The 16,486-nt window shown below is 42.5% G+C and overlaps 1 protein-coding gene across 23 annotated transcripts in view; it reads right to left on the bottom strand.

The window, feature by feature from the left end:
- Positions 1–16,486, bottom strand: part of LOC112980249 (sorbin and SH3 domain-containing protein 1) — a 182,122-nt gene that overhangs the window by 61,282 nt on the left and 104,354 nt on the right. For 14 of the 23 annotated variants that reach the window (XM_064513902.1, XM_064513893.1, XM_064513898.1 and 11 more), the window contains exons 2-8: positions 13,717–13,772; positions 12,200–12,277; positions 9,848–9,943; positions 5,161–5,280; positions 3,590–3,616; positions 3,322–3,437; positions 111–917 (exon numbers count right to left, since the gene is read on the bottom strand). In XM_064513902.1, the coding sequence (XP_064369972.1) occupies positions 111–917; positions 3,322–3,437; positions 3,590–3,616; positions 5,161–5,280; positions 9,848–9,943; positions 12,200–12,277; positions 13,717–13,726 (1,254 nt within the window). In that variant the 5' untranslated portion in view covers positions 13,727–13,772. The remainder of the gene's footprint in view (positions 1–110; positions 918–3,321; positions 3,438–3,589; positions 3,617–5,160; positions 5,281–9,847; positions 9,944–12,199; positions 12,278–13,716; positions 13,773–16,486) is intronic. The other 9 variants (XM_064513904.1, XM_064513907.1, XM_064513906.1 and 6 more) reach the window with 5 other exon arrangements.

Below are 16,486 nucleotides of genomic sequence, written 5' to 3'. Positions count from 1 at the left end.
ATGTTCAGAAATTAGGAAATAGGGGGATAAAGCATTAAAGAAAGGCTGTAATAAACTAGAGAACCGTTCACACAGCTGAAAGAAAACAAGGTTATGGAGAAAACATGTACCATGCTGCGTCCCATTGCCTTGTATGGTGGCTGCCGCTGCTGAGTAAGGTAAGGCTCTTTTTTCATCCTGTCCTCTCTGGCAGCTGTGCTCTGGGGCTCTACCACTTTGTCCCTCAAAGCTTGCGAAGGTGACGACTGAGTCCAGGAGGGATGGCCCGCACCAAAACTAAGTGCGTCTTTACTGAGGACAATGTGAAAATACGGCCTGGGAGGAATAGGAGGAGGAGGAGGAGGAAGAGATTTTCCAGTATCTGTTACAGAGGAAACAATGTCGGTGGCTGGTGCTTGAGTGAGCTCAGCGCCCAAACTGGTGCTGGCTGCTGGGTCATGTGCGGTGCCAGTGGAATTTTCAGATGCAGCTGAGCAAGTGCTGTTAGATAAACAAGCTACATATAGTCTGCTGACCTTTTTATCCGCTTTCGTCTCATGACTGGAATTCATTCCAGCCTTACTACTAGGATCTGCCCTAGCAGGGTTGTGTTGTATGGATGATGCATCTGACAACACAGAGCAACTTCCCAAGAGCGGCTGCCCAGCATGCACCTTGTCTCTGGGGCTCAAAGAGGGGGGCTGCTCTGCTTGCAAGCCTTGCTTCCCACTGGGGACTGTCCCATAGGGGGTAGGTGACGAGAAATAACACCGTGCACTGGCATTTGGTGATGCACGCTGCGTATAAGGCTTGGGTAAATTCAGGTACACGCAGTCCATGATGGGCACTGGCAACAGGTTGGACGCTTTAGTGTCAGTGCGAGGACGCCATGCAAAGCTTTCCTCTTTGGGGAGAGGAGGACGGGGAGGAGCAAGGGCCTGCCCATGCAGAGTCAAGAAGAGAGGAGGAGAGGAAGCAGCACCGAATGAAAGGAAGAAGGGAAAAAATAAACAAATTGAAAGAATGAATTTAGTCATTAGACTTGGGTTAAGCAGGTTTTAATACAGCAAGAACAAAAAGCAAATACAGTATCTAGAAAGCCAGTGCAGAACTCGCTCGCATCCATGATCTCACACATTCTCTCTTTCTCAGCACTGCTCCCTGCAGCATGCAAGTCCCAGCTCAGATCCCTGTCCACACATTTCTCTGCGGGCTAACTTTCAGCTAAGTATTGTGTAGACAGGCCTGTATAGTGAGATTCACTATTCCCCCAGGAAAGCCCGAGTAAAGATTAAACATCTTGGTTAACTAAATCTAGACTCACGACTGTGTAATCAAATTCTTCCCAGCAATGGGGACATTTGAACTGCAAAACCAAATTCAGGGCTTTAGACAATCTCTGCCATACTTTTGAAAAATGGTTGTTCCAAAATGTTTCAAAAAATGTACAAAGCTGTGTCCCTGCTAACAAAAGCAGATGTCACATGAATGCTATAGTTTGTCACATTTAGCTAAATAAAAAGTCAGCATTTGTTCCCAGTAAAAGCTGGCACTCGAATTCTCTTTAGGATTGTTCAGTCCTAAAAATGCTTTAAGCAAAACCAGAACAATTAAAGTTGCTCAAGGAAATGAATTCACAAGAATTTGCCTCCAGATTCAAGACTGCTGATAGTGAAATCCTACTTCTGGTAAAGAAAAAGAAATGCTTTACAGTTTTCCGTGCTTTGCAACATAAAGGTTGCCACTCCAGAACTGCTTGCTGACTGCCACTCTGATTCCTATTACAGTGAATTTTTGCCAAGAGCCAAATTGTTCTGAAGCAAAATAAATAACTTAGCTATAGAGAGGTTTCGTTTTATTTATTGCTTTGTTGCCAGCAGCTAAAAACAATAAACTGCTGAAAGGAGGAGAACTAAAACACCAGCCTACTGAACAGAAGCGCCTTGCATTCTTGCAAATTAACCCTTGGAAGACTACGAAAGTGGGTTTTACACACACCCCACTGCCACATCTTTATGGGCAAGCGCTTGCTAAACTACTGCTAAAATGGCCCAAATCAGAGAATAAGGATGCCATAACAGTTCACAATGTTCAAATCTGAATAAATACTTCCTTTAAAATTCATCCATGCATGACAGCTTTGGGCCAGCACGTATTTGTGTTACATGGATATAGATCTAGGATGGCTTCATAAAATCACAGCTGCCATCCTGAGATCTACTGTTCTCAAGATGCCCCTCTTTCCTCCACTTCCCGGATGTGTAAGGAATAGAGAAGTGAGTTGGTAAGTGTTTCTTCTGGAGGCCTTCTGGTTCTGGAAGAGGCTCATCCCTTTCTGTTCCTTAATCCTTAACCAAAGGATTCAGCATGGAGACTTCAGGGTGCCTCAGTATTTCCTCGAGTTAGGCTAAGCCTCACTTTACTACATGCCATCATTGGGAAATATTAATTCACTATGATTGCTGTTTCCAATTTGTTCCATTTCAGCTTATTTTTCAAGCAATTATCCTTGAGAATCCTGTAAGAAAATTATGTGCAACAGTACTCTCTCTGTTCATCGACATGACCAAAAAGTGACTACAGGACAGCTGTGCACCTCCGGCAGTAAACAGATCTCTCCTTTAGGAGAGATCTTTGCTCCTTTCCCATGCCTTCATCCGAGTTGTGCTCTCTTCCACCTCCACTTACAGTTTCAGGCATGGTGTCTGCTCTGTGGCATTGCTAGGGGCTGAGGATGGAAGCAGTCACTGTGACTGAGGACAAGGCTTTAAGGGGGCTCCTTTTCACACAGGAAAGCAGTTCCTAAGAAGGGTTTCCTTACTAGCTTTCAGACTGCTTGTTTGCAGACCAACCACCTAAACGAGAAAGGATGAAGCTACGCTTCTCTTAACAGATCAACTTTAACAATTTACCTTACGGTATGAATAACATTTCCCTTGATGGCCTTAAAAGCCTTGTATCAGTTCTAGTGTTAAAACAGAAAGACATTTCCCCAATATCTTGTTTTTAATGCGGTGCGTGTAACTCTGCTTTCAGAGCTTTCCTGCAGCACCCTCAAGGAAATAGTCCACACACAAAAGAGGAAAAGTAATAGATGGCTACTTTACCATTTCCTTGCAAACAAATAGCACTGTCCTCCTTCTTCATCCACCGAGGAAAGACTGCAGTGTGCCTGAACACACTATCATCACAGCACTCTGCTGACATCAGGTAGGAAAAACTAAGGCGCAGCAACTTACCCAACTCTGCAGCAAAGTTTGGAGTTCGACCCAGGACTCCTGACCATGAATCCAGTGCTTGAACCCAGAAGATCACCCTCAGAGTCGCAAAAGAAAGGCTTACCTGTGGCTTGTTGTCTGAGGAAAGGTTTGGACGCACACTCCTATAACCCTTGGCAGCCAGAGAAGACGGCTGGGCATCCCCATTGGCATCAGTGTTAGACGACAATCTGCAGTCATCTACAGGGGAAGGAAAACCTCAAATCACAGAGGATTCCCTCCAGCTACTGAAGAAGTGAAAGGAGGGGACTTTTTTTTTTTTTTTGCCAGGCAACAAGAAATACTTCCAAGAAAGCAACAGAAGCAACAATATAAACAGCCAACGTTTGTACCTGTTTCTGGGTTTTCTGGCTCCAGACCTAAGCATTTCACAGAAAGCAGGGAAGGAAGAAGTGGGGTGGAGGGTAGGCATAATGGAAAAGAAAGGGGAAAAAAACAAACAATTACATTTACAGAAAACATGTACCAATTGAAGTTAAGAGTCAAGCAACTTCATTTCACACATAAAATTCTTTCTGACAGGGCTGCCTAATTACCATAGAGACCAGCCCTAAACATGATGCCCTCCCTGTTTCTGACCTTTGTAAACACAAGGCAATTCATTCAGAGCAATGAAGAAACAATTGTTCATTGACATTCTTATTTCAGAGGCAAAAAGGCAGCCCAGCTAGCTACTTTCTAAAGCTGCAACTTGAAGTCCAAACGCCACACATTACTAGAAATGCGAGACCCCATATTCAGCCACAACATAGGCTGCAAAGACATATCTGTCCTTATCAACATTGCTATGTATGATTAACCTGGGTAGAGGACTGTCAACAAATAGATCAGGTTTTGCAGACTAACTATGTGCCTAAGAGGGGGGGGAGTAAAAATATGATGTCACTTTACAACCCAGCCCCTGCAGCTGCATGCAGTGAGACAAGTTGGTCTCATCGCCTATTTACCCACGTCCTACTGCGCTCCTCCCCACCACCCCTCCTCACGTTAGTCATTTTGCTGCTCAAGTTGTATGCAAAGAACTCTTCCAGCTCCAAAGTGCATTTCATAAAGTGATTGAGAGAGTAAGCAAAGGAAGTATTAATGAGCTCATTTCCATAGTAATGGGCTCATTGCCATTCAGGCTGCTGGAAATTTATGAAGCCATCAACAGAGAGAAGAGAGGCAATAGGGGGCAGGAATGAAGAAACAGAGAATGGCAAGCATGAAAAGAGGGAAGGTCACAGGTGGAGCAGAAGGGGAGGAGAAGAGGGAGGCAGAAAGCAGCACATTGGGGCTAGAATTAATGGAATAACCCTTCCTATAACAATAAATCCTGAAACTATGTATGCTTTGCTTTCAGGAGCAAGTTTGACCCCCTTCCCCCTTAACGGCATCTTGCCTTTGGGAGTTCATCCTCTCTGCCAGACCCACGGCACTAGCCAGGTTTGTTATGCTTTGCCTGTCTCCTACAATTAAGTAATTACACATCTGCTATTGAAAGACTGTAGAGCTCTGTGGCAACACTGTCCGTCTGGGACGCCATCCCTGCTCCCTTGACAACCGCAAGTGAATGCTGCTGCGGCAGCAATGCCACCCGGCCTCTTTCTGTTCCACCTCGCGCCTGGGATAAAAGGAGGCAATATGGGCCTGCCAGGAAAAAAAGGAGTTCATAGTTTTAGGTGCCCCTTACAGCAATAGGGAGCTGTAAACAAACTTACCCCATGAGTAAACCGCACTAGCAGAGAACAGGACTCTGTCTCCCTCCACTGGTCTTGTCCTTGCAAGAGATTTATGACTCTACTATGGGACTTAGGGCTTTAGATTTTAGTCAAAAAAAGATCACCCCAAGATCCTGGACTGACCTCACATGACATTACTGCAAGTTACACATTCCAGTTAACCTTTTACCCATGACACTTACTTTCAGGTTGCTCAACATCCTGAGGACATGGTGAAGAGATATTCTGATTTTCTTCATAGGCTGGAGATGCCCGGAGGGTCACAGCTCCTTTTCCGCTACAGACTTTGCTGGGATCTGTTTCTAGAGGAAATGCACACCCACAAAGGCAACACATTGAAACAGATGATACAACACTACTAGGAGCCATCAGAGCTCTATGGAGTAATTGCAGCATGGCTGCCTCTGGGTGAATCAATCTAGTAATGTTTATGCGGATGAAGATTAGCTCTGGATTTAAAGCACTGAGAAATCAAAGCAGTTTTGTATTCAGATAATTGATGAATGTAGAAATAAGGTCTGAGTCAGTGTAACAGAGCTAAGAAAGCAAGAAAAAGGATGAGTGTTTGAACCAAATTTCACAGGTCCATTTGCTTTATTAGGTCTGCTTTCCATGGAGATATTGTACTAGTAAAGTTTTCTACCGTTATACCTGTGGCTCTGCTAAAGGGATGTCCCAGTGGTACAAAGCAACACAGTTTGTGTGCTGAGGCCTTACAAATGCCTTTTGTGCAGGACTGAAAGAGAAAAAATGTCTTATGACTACTGGAGGACAAAATCTCATAACTATGCTGAATATAATCTAAAGACACTGCAAGTCGCTTTCTCACCATCTTCCCCGTTTCATGGCTGTGTTTAATCCTCTAACACAGAAACTCTCCCAAAAACTAGAAAGAGATTTAACATATACCTGTTCATATCACCTTGTGAGCCAAACACCACATCATGTCAGCTTCCTTGCTGAGGTCTGATTCAGCACAGCTTCTTTGTGGGCTTATCCTTGCACGTTTCAGTCCACACATTTTGGCTTTTTCTCATGCCATCCCATTAAGTAATAACAAATCAGGGCTTCAAGGCTGTCTCCCTCCTCTTATTAAAAAAGTTTCTGGAGAGCTGTTTCCTCAAAGACATCTATTGGAAAAATAAGCCTAAAGAGTCTCTCACTTATCCAAGCTACTTCCCCTGGAAAACACACCCCTTCCCCCTTCTCGTGCACTGTCTATTACTGACCCTGCAATGGCCATCAGCTTTTTCACTTTGACCTACCTAAAATCAGCTGCCAATCCTACCAATGCACAAGGAGCCTGAAGAGGTTCTGGGCAGGTGCTGTGTTTCACAAATGGCAACACAAGATGGTCTTTATCTTTACAGGATGAGGATCATGTTATCTCTGCAGTGGGAAAGATGCAGTTTCTCTCCAGAGACTGGAGAGAGGGGCAAAGGCTGCTGCTTATTGTCCAGACAACAGCCCATGTTCGTGGAGATCACAGCATCTCCTGGCTGATTTCAGTAAGAAAATACCCAAATAAACCCACCCCAGTACAGCACCTACAGACCATGACAACACCTTAGCCAAGGCTCCAAAACACTGCCACAAAATAAAGAAATATCACCAGTATCAGATGGACAACAGCAATAAGGGAAGGGACTCAATGAATGTCAAACATCTGGTTCACATTGGAAGTCCTCTGAGCTGGAATTACCAGTGTCTAAGCTTTTGCATAAGCTTCCAGAGCCTTAGGACCTTCTCAAAAAGGACAGTTTCAGGTAGCAGGTCCATACTTGGAACTGGAGGAAAGATGGAATAAGTAGGGAATCAAAGGAGACTTTCAGGTCTACAGTTCAGCCTCTAGTTAATTTGCAGCACTGAGGTGGCCCTTAACGATAAAGGGAAAGGCTATATGCGCACAGAAAACCAAATAGCGCTTTACCCTGTTTTCAGACGCAAATTTGCATTCCTACCACACAGCTGGTCATGCCTTGCCTTAAGGTCACCCACATGGCTGTCAGAATGGATGTTGACTTCTGAGTGATTTTCACATGATCCAAGCATGATCAGAAGATGCTCTTGCCCAGGACTTCAGTTCTAGCTATCATTCACATCCACACAGCACAACATACAACATCAGGACTCCACCAACCCCTGTTTAAAGCAGAGGGCGAAGGTTTAAGCCCTAGAACTCCAGTTTTAAGAGAGCTGTAACTCTGTGAGGTGGGGACACACTGGCGGTAGTCACCTGACCTAATTCAGGCATCCACAGGGTCACTGTTCTTCTGCGCTCCTCACCCAGATTCTCTTCACAGGCACTGAAGAGAAATGAAAACACCTAGAGTGCACCACAAGGTAAATGCCTCCATCACATTGGAGAAGAAAGGACCCAAAATTGCCTCTTTCTCTCCAAGGACTGTAGGAGTTCCATCATCTAGTTCAGCAGTATTTGTTGAGAGAAATCCTACAGATAATCCTGTGTGCTGGAGAGGTTAAAGCTGCCCACAGCCCACACATCTTATTAACATTCTTAAAGCTCAAGACAGATACATCAGCATCTTCCTGAAACACGGCTCCAGAGGTTGGGGATGCAGCTGGTCGCTCTTTACTACACAGCCTATTCTTGCCCTAGGGCTAGCAAAGCAGGCAAAAACAGAAAATATCCCAGAAGAGTACCTTCTTCTAAACCCCTCCTCACCAAATGCTTAATTCAGTTCCTTTCCTTTTCTCCCCCCTTCTCCTTTCTAGTCAATATTTTGTTCCTTGATCATTAAGTGGTTGAGCAAATGAAAAGGTTTTTCTTGATCATTTTGGCAAAAATAAACATACCCAGAGCAGAGCATAAGAGTGCAGTCTGAGCAAATAAGGCCAGTAAATAACAGAGAAGGCTGGAGGGGGGTTAAATGCCATATTTTTCTGGTTGATAGGCAGGTGTCACACCGAGTGCACATCTTGCGCTGCACACTGACATTTCTTGCTTCTGTATTAAGGATATATAAACCTCGAGGAGGGGAAACCAGGCAGCTTCTGGGCCAGGTTCCGCTCTTGCTCTTTGCTCCATTCTGCACATTTCTGGGGGCAGGAACCCAGACCACACCGGAAAGCGCAGGGACTAACCTTTCCCCAGTGACTGAGGGCAGAGGTGGACAGGACACGAACACTTCTCCCGTGCTATCCAGCAAACAGTAACAGGGCACTGCAGGCAGGAGGCCTGAGGTTCCCACCCACAAACCAGCACCAAAATGCAGCTGCTTCCTAAGGTGCTCCCCCGTGCTCAGCCTTCCCCTTTTGCTTACGTGGCCAATGCTGCACACTCACCTTGCTTATACCACAGACTGCCCAGCTTTGTTGGGCTCTTCTGCAAGTATCATGCATACACTGTGATTTGGTGAAGTATCAGTTTGATCTCATCCACTGTTACTAACAACAGTAGTTTTGCTAATCATTAATCTTTCAGAGATGACCGAAAAAAGGTAAAGTTGATAGTCAGATGGTTAGCCTGAGAATCCACCATTGATGCCTCTGAAAATTCACCCACAGTCTGAACCTTCAGATTCTGTAAAACAGCCCTTTTACAAGGTCTACTGCAGTGTGAACACAAATATATTTATTAACTATTTTCTTAAACACATAAAAACTTAGAGATGGGACTGAATTTCTCCCCTCAAATCCAACCACCTCTGGACTTCAAGTTTTCAAAATTCTGGATATAGAAACAATTCTTGAAGGCAATGCTGTCTTGATTTCTAACTACATTTTCACAGAAATCTGCCTGAAAAATTTCCACTAGAAGTGTTTGCCACTGGAGAATGATGACTTGACAAAATGGAAACACTATGAAGAAACCAATCAACTTCATGGAAATTCTCATGAGAAGCTATCAAAGCATTTAATTTTGATAAGATTCAGACATTTTATTTTTACTTGATATTTTTATTTTTGTACATTACGTTACAAACGTAATGACAAAAGTCAAAACAGTAAGAAAAAATGTTCTGAACTCAACAAAATTAGAATGTTTTGAAAAGGTGTGAAAATGAAATATCATCAGAATATTTCATTTTAGGAGAGGAGGACAAATACCTATGGTTTTGAATCTCCTCACAATTTAGGTAAAAAGAAGGAAAACAAAAATCTGAATCTCTCAGTATAGAAATTCAGCAGATGGTAGCAAACATATTAGCACTGTACTAGTGCAACGGCACACACATGTGACAAAGACCAGAAAAGATAAGCAGTATCAGCTAAACTAGTCTGACTGTCCAAATTCAGTAAAAGTAAAGTAAAAAAATAATTGTGTACTTTTAGCTGGAAAACATGTGTTTGGGTAAGGGGTGAGAGTGAGCCTATCACCCTCATTTATCCATATAAAATTTTTGTAAAGTCAGTGTACGTACAGAAAAACAAAAACAAAACCATTCCACAGATGTTGAATTATGCTTGAACCTGTAAAATAAAATCTCTGATATCTACTTACTTTCATAAAGACCAAAGATATACAGGAAATATTCTTTGGTTCATCAAGAGTTTGGCTCAAAATGAGGTTGCAATAACTATCTCATTCATAACCAAGCATTAGTGGAAGAGTTTACAATGATCCCAGATTCAGGTAGACTCAATTATGTCTGCAGAGGAGCAGTGTAATTGAGAGCAGCATATCGTGTCATCGTGAGCTAACTTTATTACCTACTGATGAAATCTACAGCTCTGGAAGCAGTGAAAAGAGGATGGAGCTAAAAACTAGCTCAAGCAAGTGGGTGAAGCAGAGAGAGACAGAGAGAGAGAGAGAGACAGAGAGAGAGAGAGAGAGAGAGAGAGACAGAGAGAGAGAGAGAGAGAATGATGGCCAACTAATGCATATGGGGAGGGAGAAGAAGATACCTGTAGGCAGCACTAGGTGAGGAGAACTTTTCACTTTCTTCACAGGGATTATTTTAACGGCAGAAATAGAGCGTGTACATAAAGGGACGTCAACAGCTGCAAACACAAAAGTGTAAATGGCACATCCAAAAAGGAAGAACAGAGTTGGGAAGCATGCCACAAAGTTTTCTGATGTACTTGGAGACACAATAGCAGGAAATTTCAGATACAAAAGCAGTCCAAAGAGCAGTGATGCAATCGTTAAAAATATCCCCTCGTTCACCCTAATTCAGGACATGCCTGTTTTATGCAGCGTACAGAACTGCTTACTGAATTGCCTAACTGCTGTGCAGCAGGGGAAAAGAATCTGGAAGCATTAGTTTTTAGAAGCCATCAATAAAGTTTAGTGTAATCATTTAGCTGAGATACACTACGTGCAAAAATAAAAATGTTAAATCAACATCAAAATGGCTCAGTTAAAACAAGGTAAAGTGAAAAAACAAAGGGTGAAAGGTTCAGAGAGGAACATTACACCAGCCACATTATATGAAATCTGGATTTGACAGTATATATTTTACGAGACCAGCAATGGAAAGTAGAGACACATAAGATAATCTGGAAAACAAGCCCACGCCACAGGGCAATTATCGAAATAACCAATTTAGAAAAATCCATTCCTTTAAACAGCTAATCAAAGAGATTACTATTGGACTCCATCAGCTAGTATACTAATTATACTGGATACATTACCATCAGACACTTTTTTTTTTTTTTTTTAAAGGAGAAAACTGTATATAGCACTGTGCAAAACTCTAGCAATTGTTACAAAAACTCTCCAGAACTCCTCATACTTCCTCTCTAACTCTATATTGCAGCTAATGTGGAAGTCTATTTATAAAAAAAATCAAAAAGCAAAAGAGAGAAAGAAAGGCAAAATCACTTATAGGTGAAGCTCAACAGGATTAGCCAAGACAAACACCTTGTAAATCATGGCTTCATAAAAATAACTTGAGTTTTGCTGTTGATTTCCACAGAGCCAGGACTTTCTCCTTTAAAACCCATTTGTTTTCTGCACACACTAATTGGAAAATGCTAGCTGCCTCCTCGAGGTCTATTCCACCTCCTCCTGGCCTGCAAAATAAGGGTCAAGAGGAACCTACTCTTCACTCCCCCAATGCAGAGCACTAGGTGTAAGCATCTAATCTCCTGCTTTCAGGACAGCCTTTGGAAAGGGACAGGCTCTTCCAGCACGTAATTCACAGCATCTGGCTGGCCCTCATATAGGAGCCAGGAGAGGCAAGGCAGGCTGGCTAGCTCTGCCAGCTTGAGTGAGGCACTGACATGCAGGTGCTGGGTACTCCCGCCCGGGTTGTACGCACATCCCCCTCTTGTGGCAGCTCTTTTTGGTCCAAGGCAAAAGTGGAAAGTGTAGACTTCACCTATCTGGAAAAGGGCTCTCAACTAAGAGGATGGGGGAAGAGCTTGACAGATTTTTTCCAAACCTCAGATAAAACAATTTTTAATTTGAGGAAATGGTTTTTAATCCATTTATATTAAACAGGAAGCGGAATCAAAGCCTATTCTCCAAGCCTCTTCCTGGTCACCAGGGACTCTGTGAATACAGCTGAACCCAAATCCAAACAGTGTGTGGTTTAGGGAACAACCCTAATTGTGTCCTGCTCTGTAACTGACTGAATTCAGCCACCTACAATGCAGTCAAAATCCTAAGTGCTATAAAAAGGCATCAAAGGAAAAGAAAGGAAAGGAACCCTGCAGAAGAACACCCATACAAGCTACAAGCTCACACTTTCACCCTGCCAAAATATATGTAATCACTGTACAATATGGGATGCTATAAGCACACTCCAAACCCACTGATGTTAACATAAAGACTGTTTTGTTTAGATGAGTTTCAGTTCTAAATTGTTGCTGCTAATGACAGATTTCTTTATTACTTAAATGGTTACTTCCTACTCTTTAATCCTTGGCCCAAACCTTCACCTCCCACTGAAGTTAACAAGATTCACACATAGGCACCCACAAATCCATGCTGTCTGAATGCGCTAAGATCCTGAGGCTCAGGTTCTCACAATCACTGCAAGAGGTACACAACCTTCTTCAAAACAGCACTCAAAAATATACTGACAGGCAAATCTAGCCTACCACATTTTGTTGCTCAAGGGACAAAGAATATTTGTTCAACTCAATGCTGCTGCTGCTGGCATGGTGCAGCACAATGCTTTTCTTGTATCAGTACCCAGGCAAACTAAATTTGGAAATCCCTGCTACAGCGAAGGTCGGGGAAAATGAGCCACATCACTCAGCTGACATGCAGGGGGAGCTGCAGAGATGCGTCTGAAGCTCTTAACCCACCTTTTTCTTTTTCTTGTCCATTGCTGCTTGAGATTAGCCCGTTGACAACAGTTTTTGCAACACCAATTTCTTCGTGTTCTGAAAGACAAACAAAAAAGCAGATTACCTCTGGGTTAAAACACTTGCAACTGAATTTAATCTCTGACTACGAGGGGATGTCGTGGATCAGCACTGTATGATTCAGGAACTAGAAAACATTCCTATCTGAAGAGATTTGAAGGAAGCCTAACATGAAATCCAGCTTAATGCGAAACCAGCATTTTGCAGGATTTAGGGCCAGTAAAGAGATTCCAAAGATCTCTGTGGAAGAGAGAGGTTTTCAAAACTGCAGGGCTCTCAGCTGACACAAGTAAACCTTGCTCTGGTGAATTTTGTGAAACAGAAGAGAGTGCTGGAAAGGACCTCCAAGGTCATCTAAACCATCTGCCTGACACATGGCAGAAGCAAACCTACCTGTGTCATTGCTGACAAGTGTTTGTCTAACCAGTTCATACGAATTTCCAGCACCACCCCAAAACAATGTATTCCCGTGCTTCAAACCTGGAACTTTAGTAATGTTTAAGCCAAATTCCTAGCTCACATTTTTCAGACCTCTGATTACTCCCCCAGTTTTCCTCTGGACTCACTCCAACTGATCCACATTTTTCTAATGCCAAAAACTGGACATGATGCTCTAGCTGAGACCGGATGGAGTGCTAAAATCAGCAGAAATACTATTCTACATGTCCGACATATGACACTTTGGTATGATGTCTGCATTTTTTTTTGCAACAATATGAAAATTGTTCAGTCTGATTTGGTCTGTCACACAGACAAGCCCTGAGGTTCTCCACTGCCTAACTGGCCCTGTTTGCTGTTCCCTCATTCGTCTTTGAACAGCTGTTTTTTCCAATCCAGATGTTAAACTTGGCATTTGCCCCTACTAAAACATACCAAATTCTTTCCAACCATTCTTTCAGGTAATTAACATGATTTTGAATTCCAAACTTGTATTCCAAAATGAAAGAAGCTAAACTGACCTACTCCAGCTCCAGATCTGACCTTTTAGTCTTTTTTTGAACTTTATGGGCCAAATTTAAACAAAAATCAAGCCAAGGCATTTTTCACTAAGAAGCTGTTCTGCTGTTTCATCAATAGTCAGATTCCCTGAGCATTCCCTGAGCAGAGGGCATTGTCTGAGAACTGAGAAGAAGAAGAGTCAACAAAGACAGAAAAGAAGACAGAAAAGAAGACAGAAAAGAAGACAGAAAAGAAGACAGAAAAGAAGACAGAAAAGAAGACAGAAAAGAAGACAGAAAAGAAGACAGAAAAGAAGACAGAAAAGAAGACAGAAAAGAAGACAGAAAAGAAGACAGAAAAGAAGACAGAAAAGAAGACAGAAAAGAAGACAGAAAAGAAGACAGAAAAGAAGACAGAAAAGAAGACAGAAAAAGAAATTGCATCACAAACAGACAAGAACGATTCTAGCAGTAAAAAGATAGGTCAGTGAAGGTAAGTGGAAGATAACACAGACTTACCAGAGCTCATTGTGGCCGAGGGACTTGCCTTTTTCACTTCTTGATTTTCTTTGTCTCTGTTTAAAGTAAAAGGCAGAATGATTACATTATGTTTCATGTCTGCCCAGACTGCAGTGGACCTGATATTGAACACTCATCACAGAAGTCAAGGTAGGCGTCACAGTGTCTTCAAAAATTTTAGCTTCTCAACTCAAATGGATTTATTTAGTTAGTTACATTTTTTGTTGGTAATTACCAGAAACTAAGCAGGATTCCTACCCAATATAGGTACTACTAAAAACATTTTCAGACTAACCCTCAAAATTAAATCACAAAACACTGATTAAAACATAAGAGCCTGTATTTGGCAAACCGCAAATCTGGCTAGTCTCTAATCTTTGACACGTGCGCCATTTTAAAAATCTATCTCAGTGATACCAACTCTAAGCAAAGGCCCTCAACCTAGAGCATTGCCAGATTTCAAGGTGATCTGTTCAGACCAAAGTTCGTCTCTCTTTTGGAAGATGTTACAATACAGAAGAGTCATCTATAAAAACTCATATTAACTCCTGCCCAATCATTTCCAGTCCTGCTTGCCCCTTTTGAAGTTAAAAAGCATACAAAGATCAGGTTAGCATTTTCTGTTACAAAGCTTGTACTGATATACCAATGAAAGGCGACTCAAGTTATGGATGGATTTCTTTTATCTAGCTATTGTTTCTAGCTAAACAAGCATTCTGTTATTCTCCTTGACCACCTTATCCTGGGGGAGAATAACTCATCTCCATTTCTATTAGGAGACTTTCCATATAGCAGGGAATCCCTGATCACTTCTCTTGGCATAGATTCAGTAGTTTGCTTTATGTGTGTGAGCTGCCTTCCCAAAGGGCAAAGCCCAGGCACAAAGCCTTTGCATGAGCAGCTGCAAAGATATTTGCTCAGGTGGGGGACGCACAGGTTGCAAGAGCACTCATGGATGTTGCATCCTTCCAACCAAGAGCATAGACCCAGCACCAAGAGTCCTGACACACAGGTACACAGTGGGATAAATAATCTTACAAAGTGTGCTGTGCGGCTGTTCCTTATTCACGCAGTAAAATAGCAGTGCTACTGGTTATTTTCAGGAATAGTCTCCTATAGGTGAGACTTAAAATGAGAAGCTTCAGTTCTTCTGGGACCGAAGGCAGTGGAATCACCAGCCCAAGACAAAAACTATCAGATTGGGATCAGAGGAGAAAAAGTCAATATTTATGATCACAGAGGAGTACAGGGGCTTGTTCATACTCAGTGCCCGTTCCTGTCAGGACTTGATACCTACAGCAACAAACAGGTTTCAACATGACACTGCAGATGTTGGTTTCAACAGCAAAAGAGCAGAATTTCTGCAAAACAGAAATGTGTTTGCCAGGGTCTCCTGACTCTCTAAGGGTTCTAGATTGCATTAAAAATCCTTTCATTTTGTGTTCATTTTATTTCATTTTCATCAAAAAATAGCACTCAAGAGAGTAAGACCAAACATAACTCCAGCTAAGATAAGACCCAGTCTTTTATTTCTGCCAGCACTCACACTTCTAGACCAAAAGATCCCGAGCTAAGTGCCTTCCAGGACACAGACAGAAACAGGTATCAGAATCTGCACAATCATGCATAGATAAAGACCCTGATCTGTGAAATATGGGGAAAAGGGGGTACAAAACCCTCCCCTGCTTCCAAGCTGCTAAGAGAAATAAGAAACCAAACAAGATAGTCGGAGATATTTGTTTTCCTGTTACATGAACTGGAGGCAGCAGTGGTATATTGTAAGAGGTGGAAATTGCCTTCAGGGAATTAAGTTTGTTCTCCTGCTCGAACTGTCCCCATTTCTAGCTAACATTTGTTTCATACCAGCAAGAACATAATGAATGTGTTCGACAGATACTCAAAAGAGGAATGGAAGGAAAATTCAAGAAGCGCATACAGTAACAGACTAGTCTGTTCGCTACTGAAACTAGCCAGTATCTGGTCTCTCAAGCATGCCACTCCAGCGACAGCTGCCAACACTTAATTTTTTAAACATTTTAGTTGTTGAAATAGCCACATAAGAGATACACCATGGGTTGGTGAAGGCTCAGCAAGATGCAGCCTAACTCTAAGCTGATCCCAGTGAAACACAGTGCAAAGTGGGGGATGTAGTCTAAAACTAGCCAAGAACGAAAGCTGAACGCAACCTAAGAGCCTGCTGCCTGAGTTTGCCTGCCAATGCGATACCTGCTTTTTGCTTCTACCATTTTGTATGAGGAGTAAAGACCCTGAACTAGAGATGGCTGCCACAGTCTGAGAATTTGGATAAATGTATTTATTAATAATGTTCTTCTCATCTCAGTAAGACTTCCATTACAGGAAGATGCCTTAATTCAGGTAAAGGAGAAAGAAATGGGCTCAAATTACAGGCTACCCAGGCAAAGGATATATGTAGGAATATTATAATCTATGTATGGAAAACTGTTAAGAGTTAAACTCACTGGATAAATATACGTCCCTCTGTACGGCAGGGAGAAAACTACAAGAAGGGCCAAAACTGAAGCAAGTCCCAACTCAGCTTTAGAATTAAAGCCTCCGCAAATGTCATTCTGAAGTTGAGGAGATCACAGGTACCCAGAAGTTTTGACTCAGCACTGGCCCTCCTCTCCATGGGCTCCATGCAAGTCAACAGAAAGAAAGATGCTCCACTTAGAGCATCCCCCAAAGGTTGCATGCTTTCCTCCAGTATACAAGATACAAAACACAAGGCAAAAAAATCTGGTGTGTTACC

Source organism: Dromaius novaehollandiae, chromosome 6 (assembly GCF_036370855.1).
Source record: "Dromaius novaehollandiae isolate bDroNov1 chromosome 6, bDroNov1.hap1, whole genome shotgun sequence".
NCBI classification, from domain to species: Eukaryota; Metazoa; Chordata; class Aves; order Casuariiformes; family Dromaiidae; genus Dromaius; species Dromaius novaehollandiae.
Note: the sequence above shows the minus strand (reverse complement) of the source record. Positions and strands in the feature narration are given on the sequence as shown.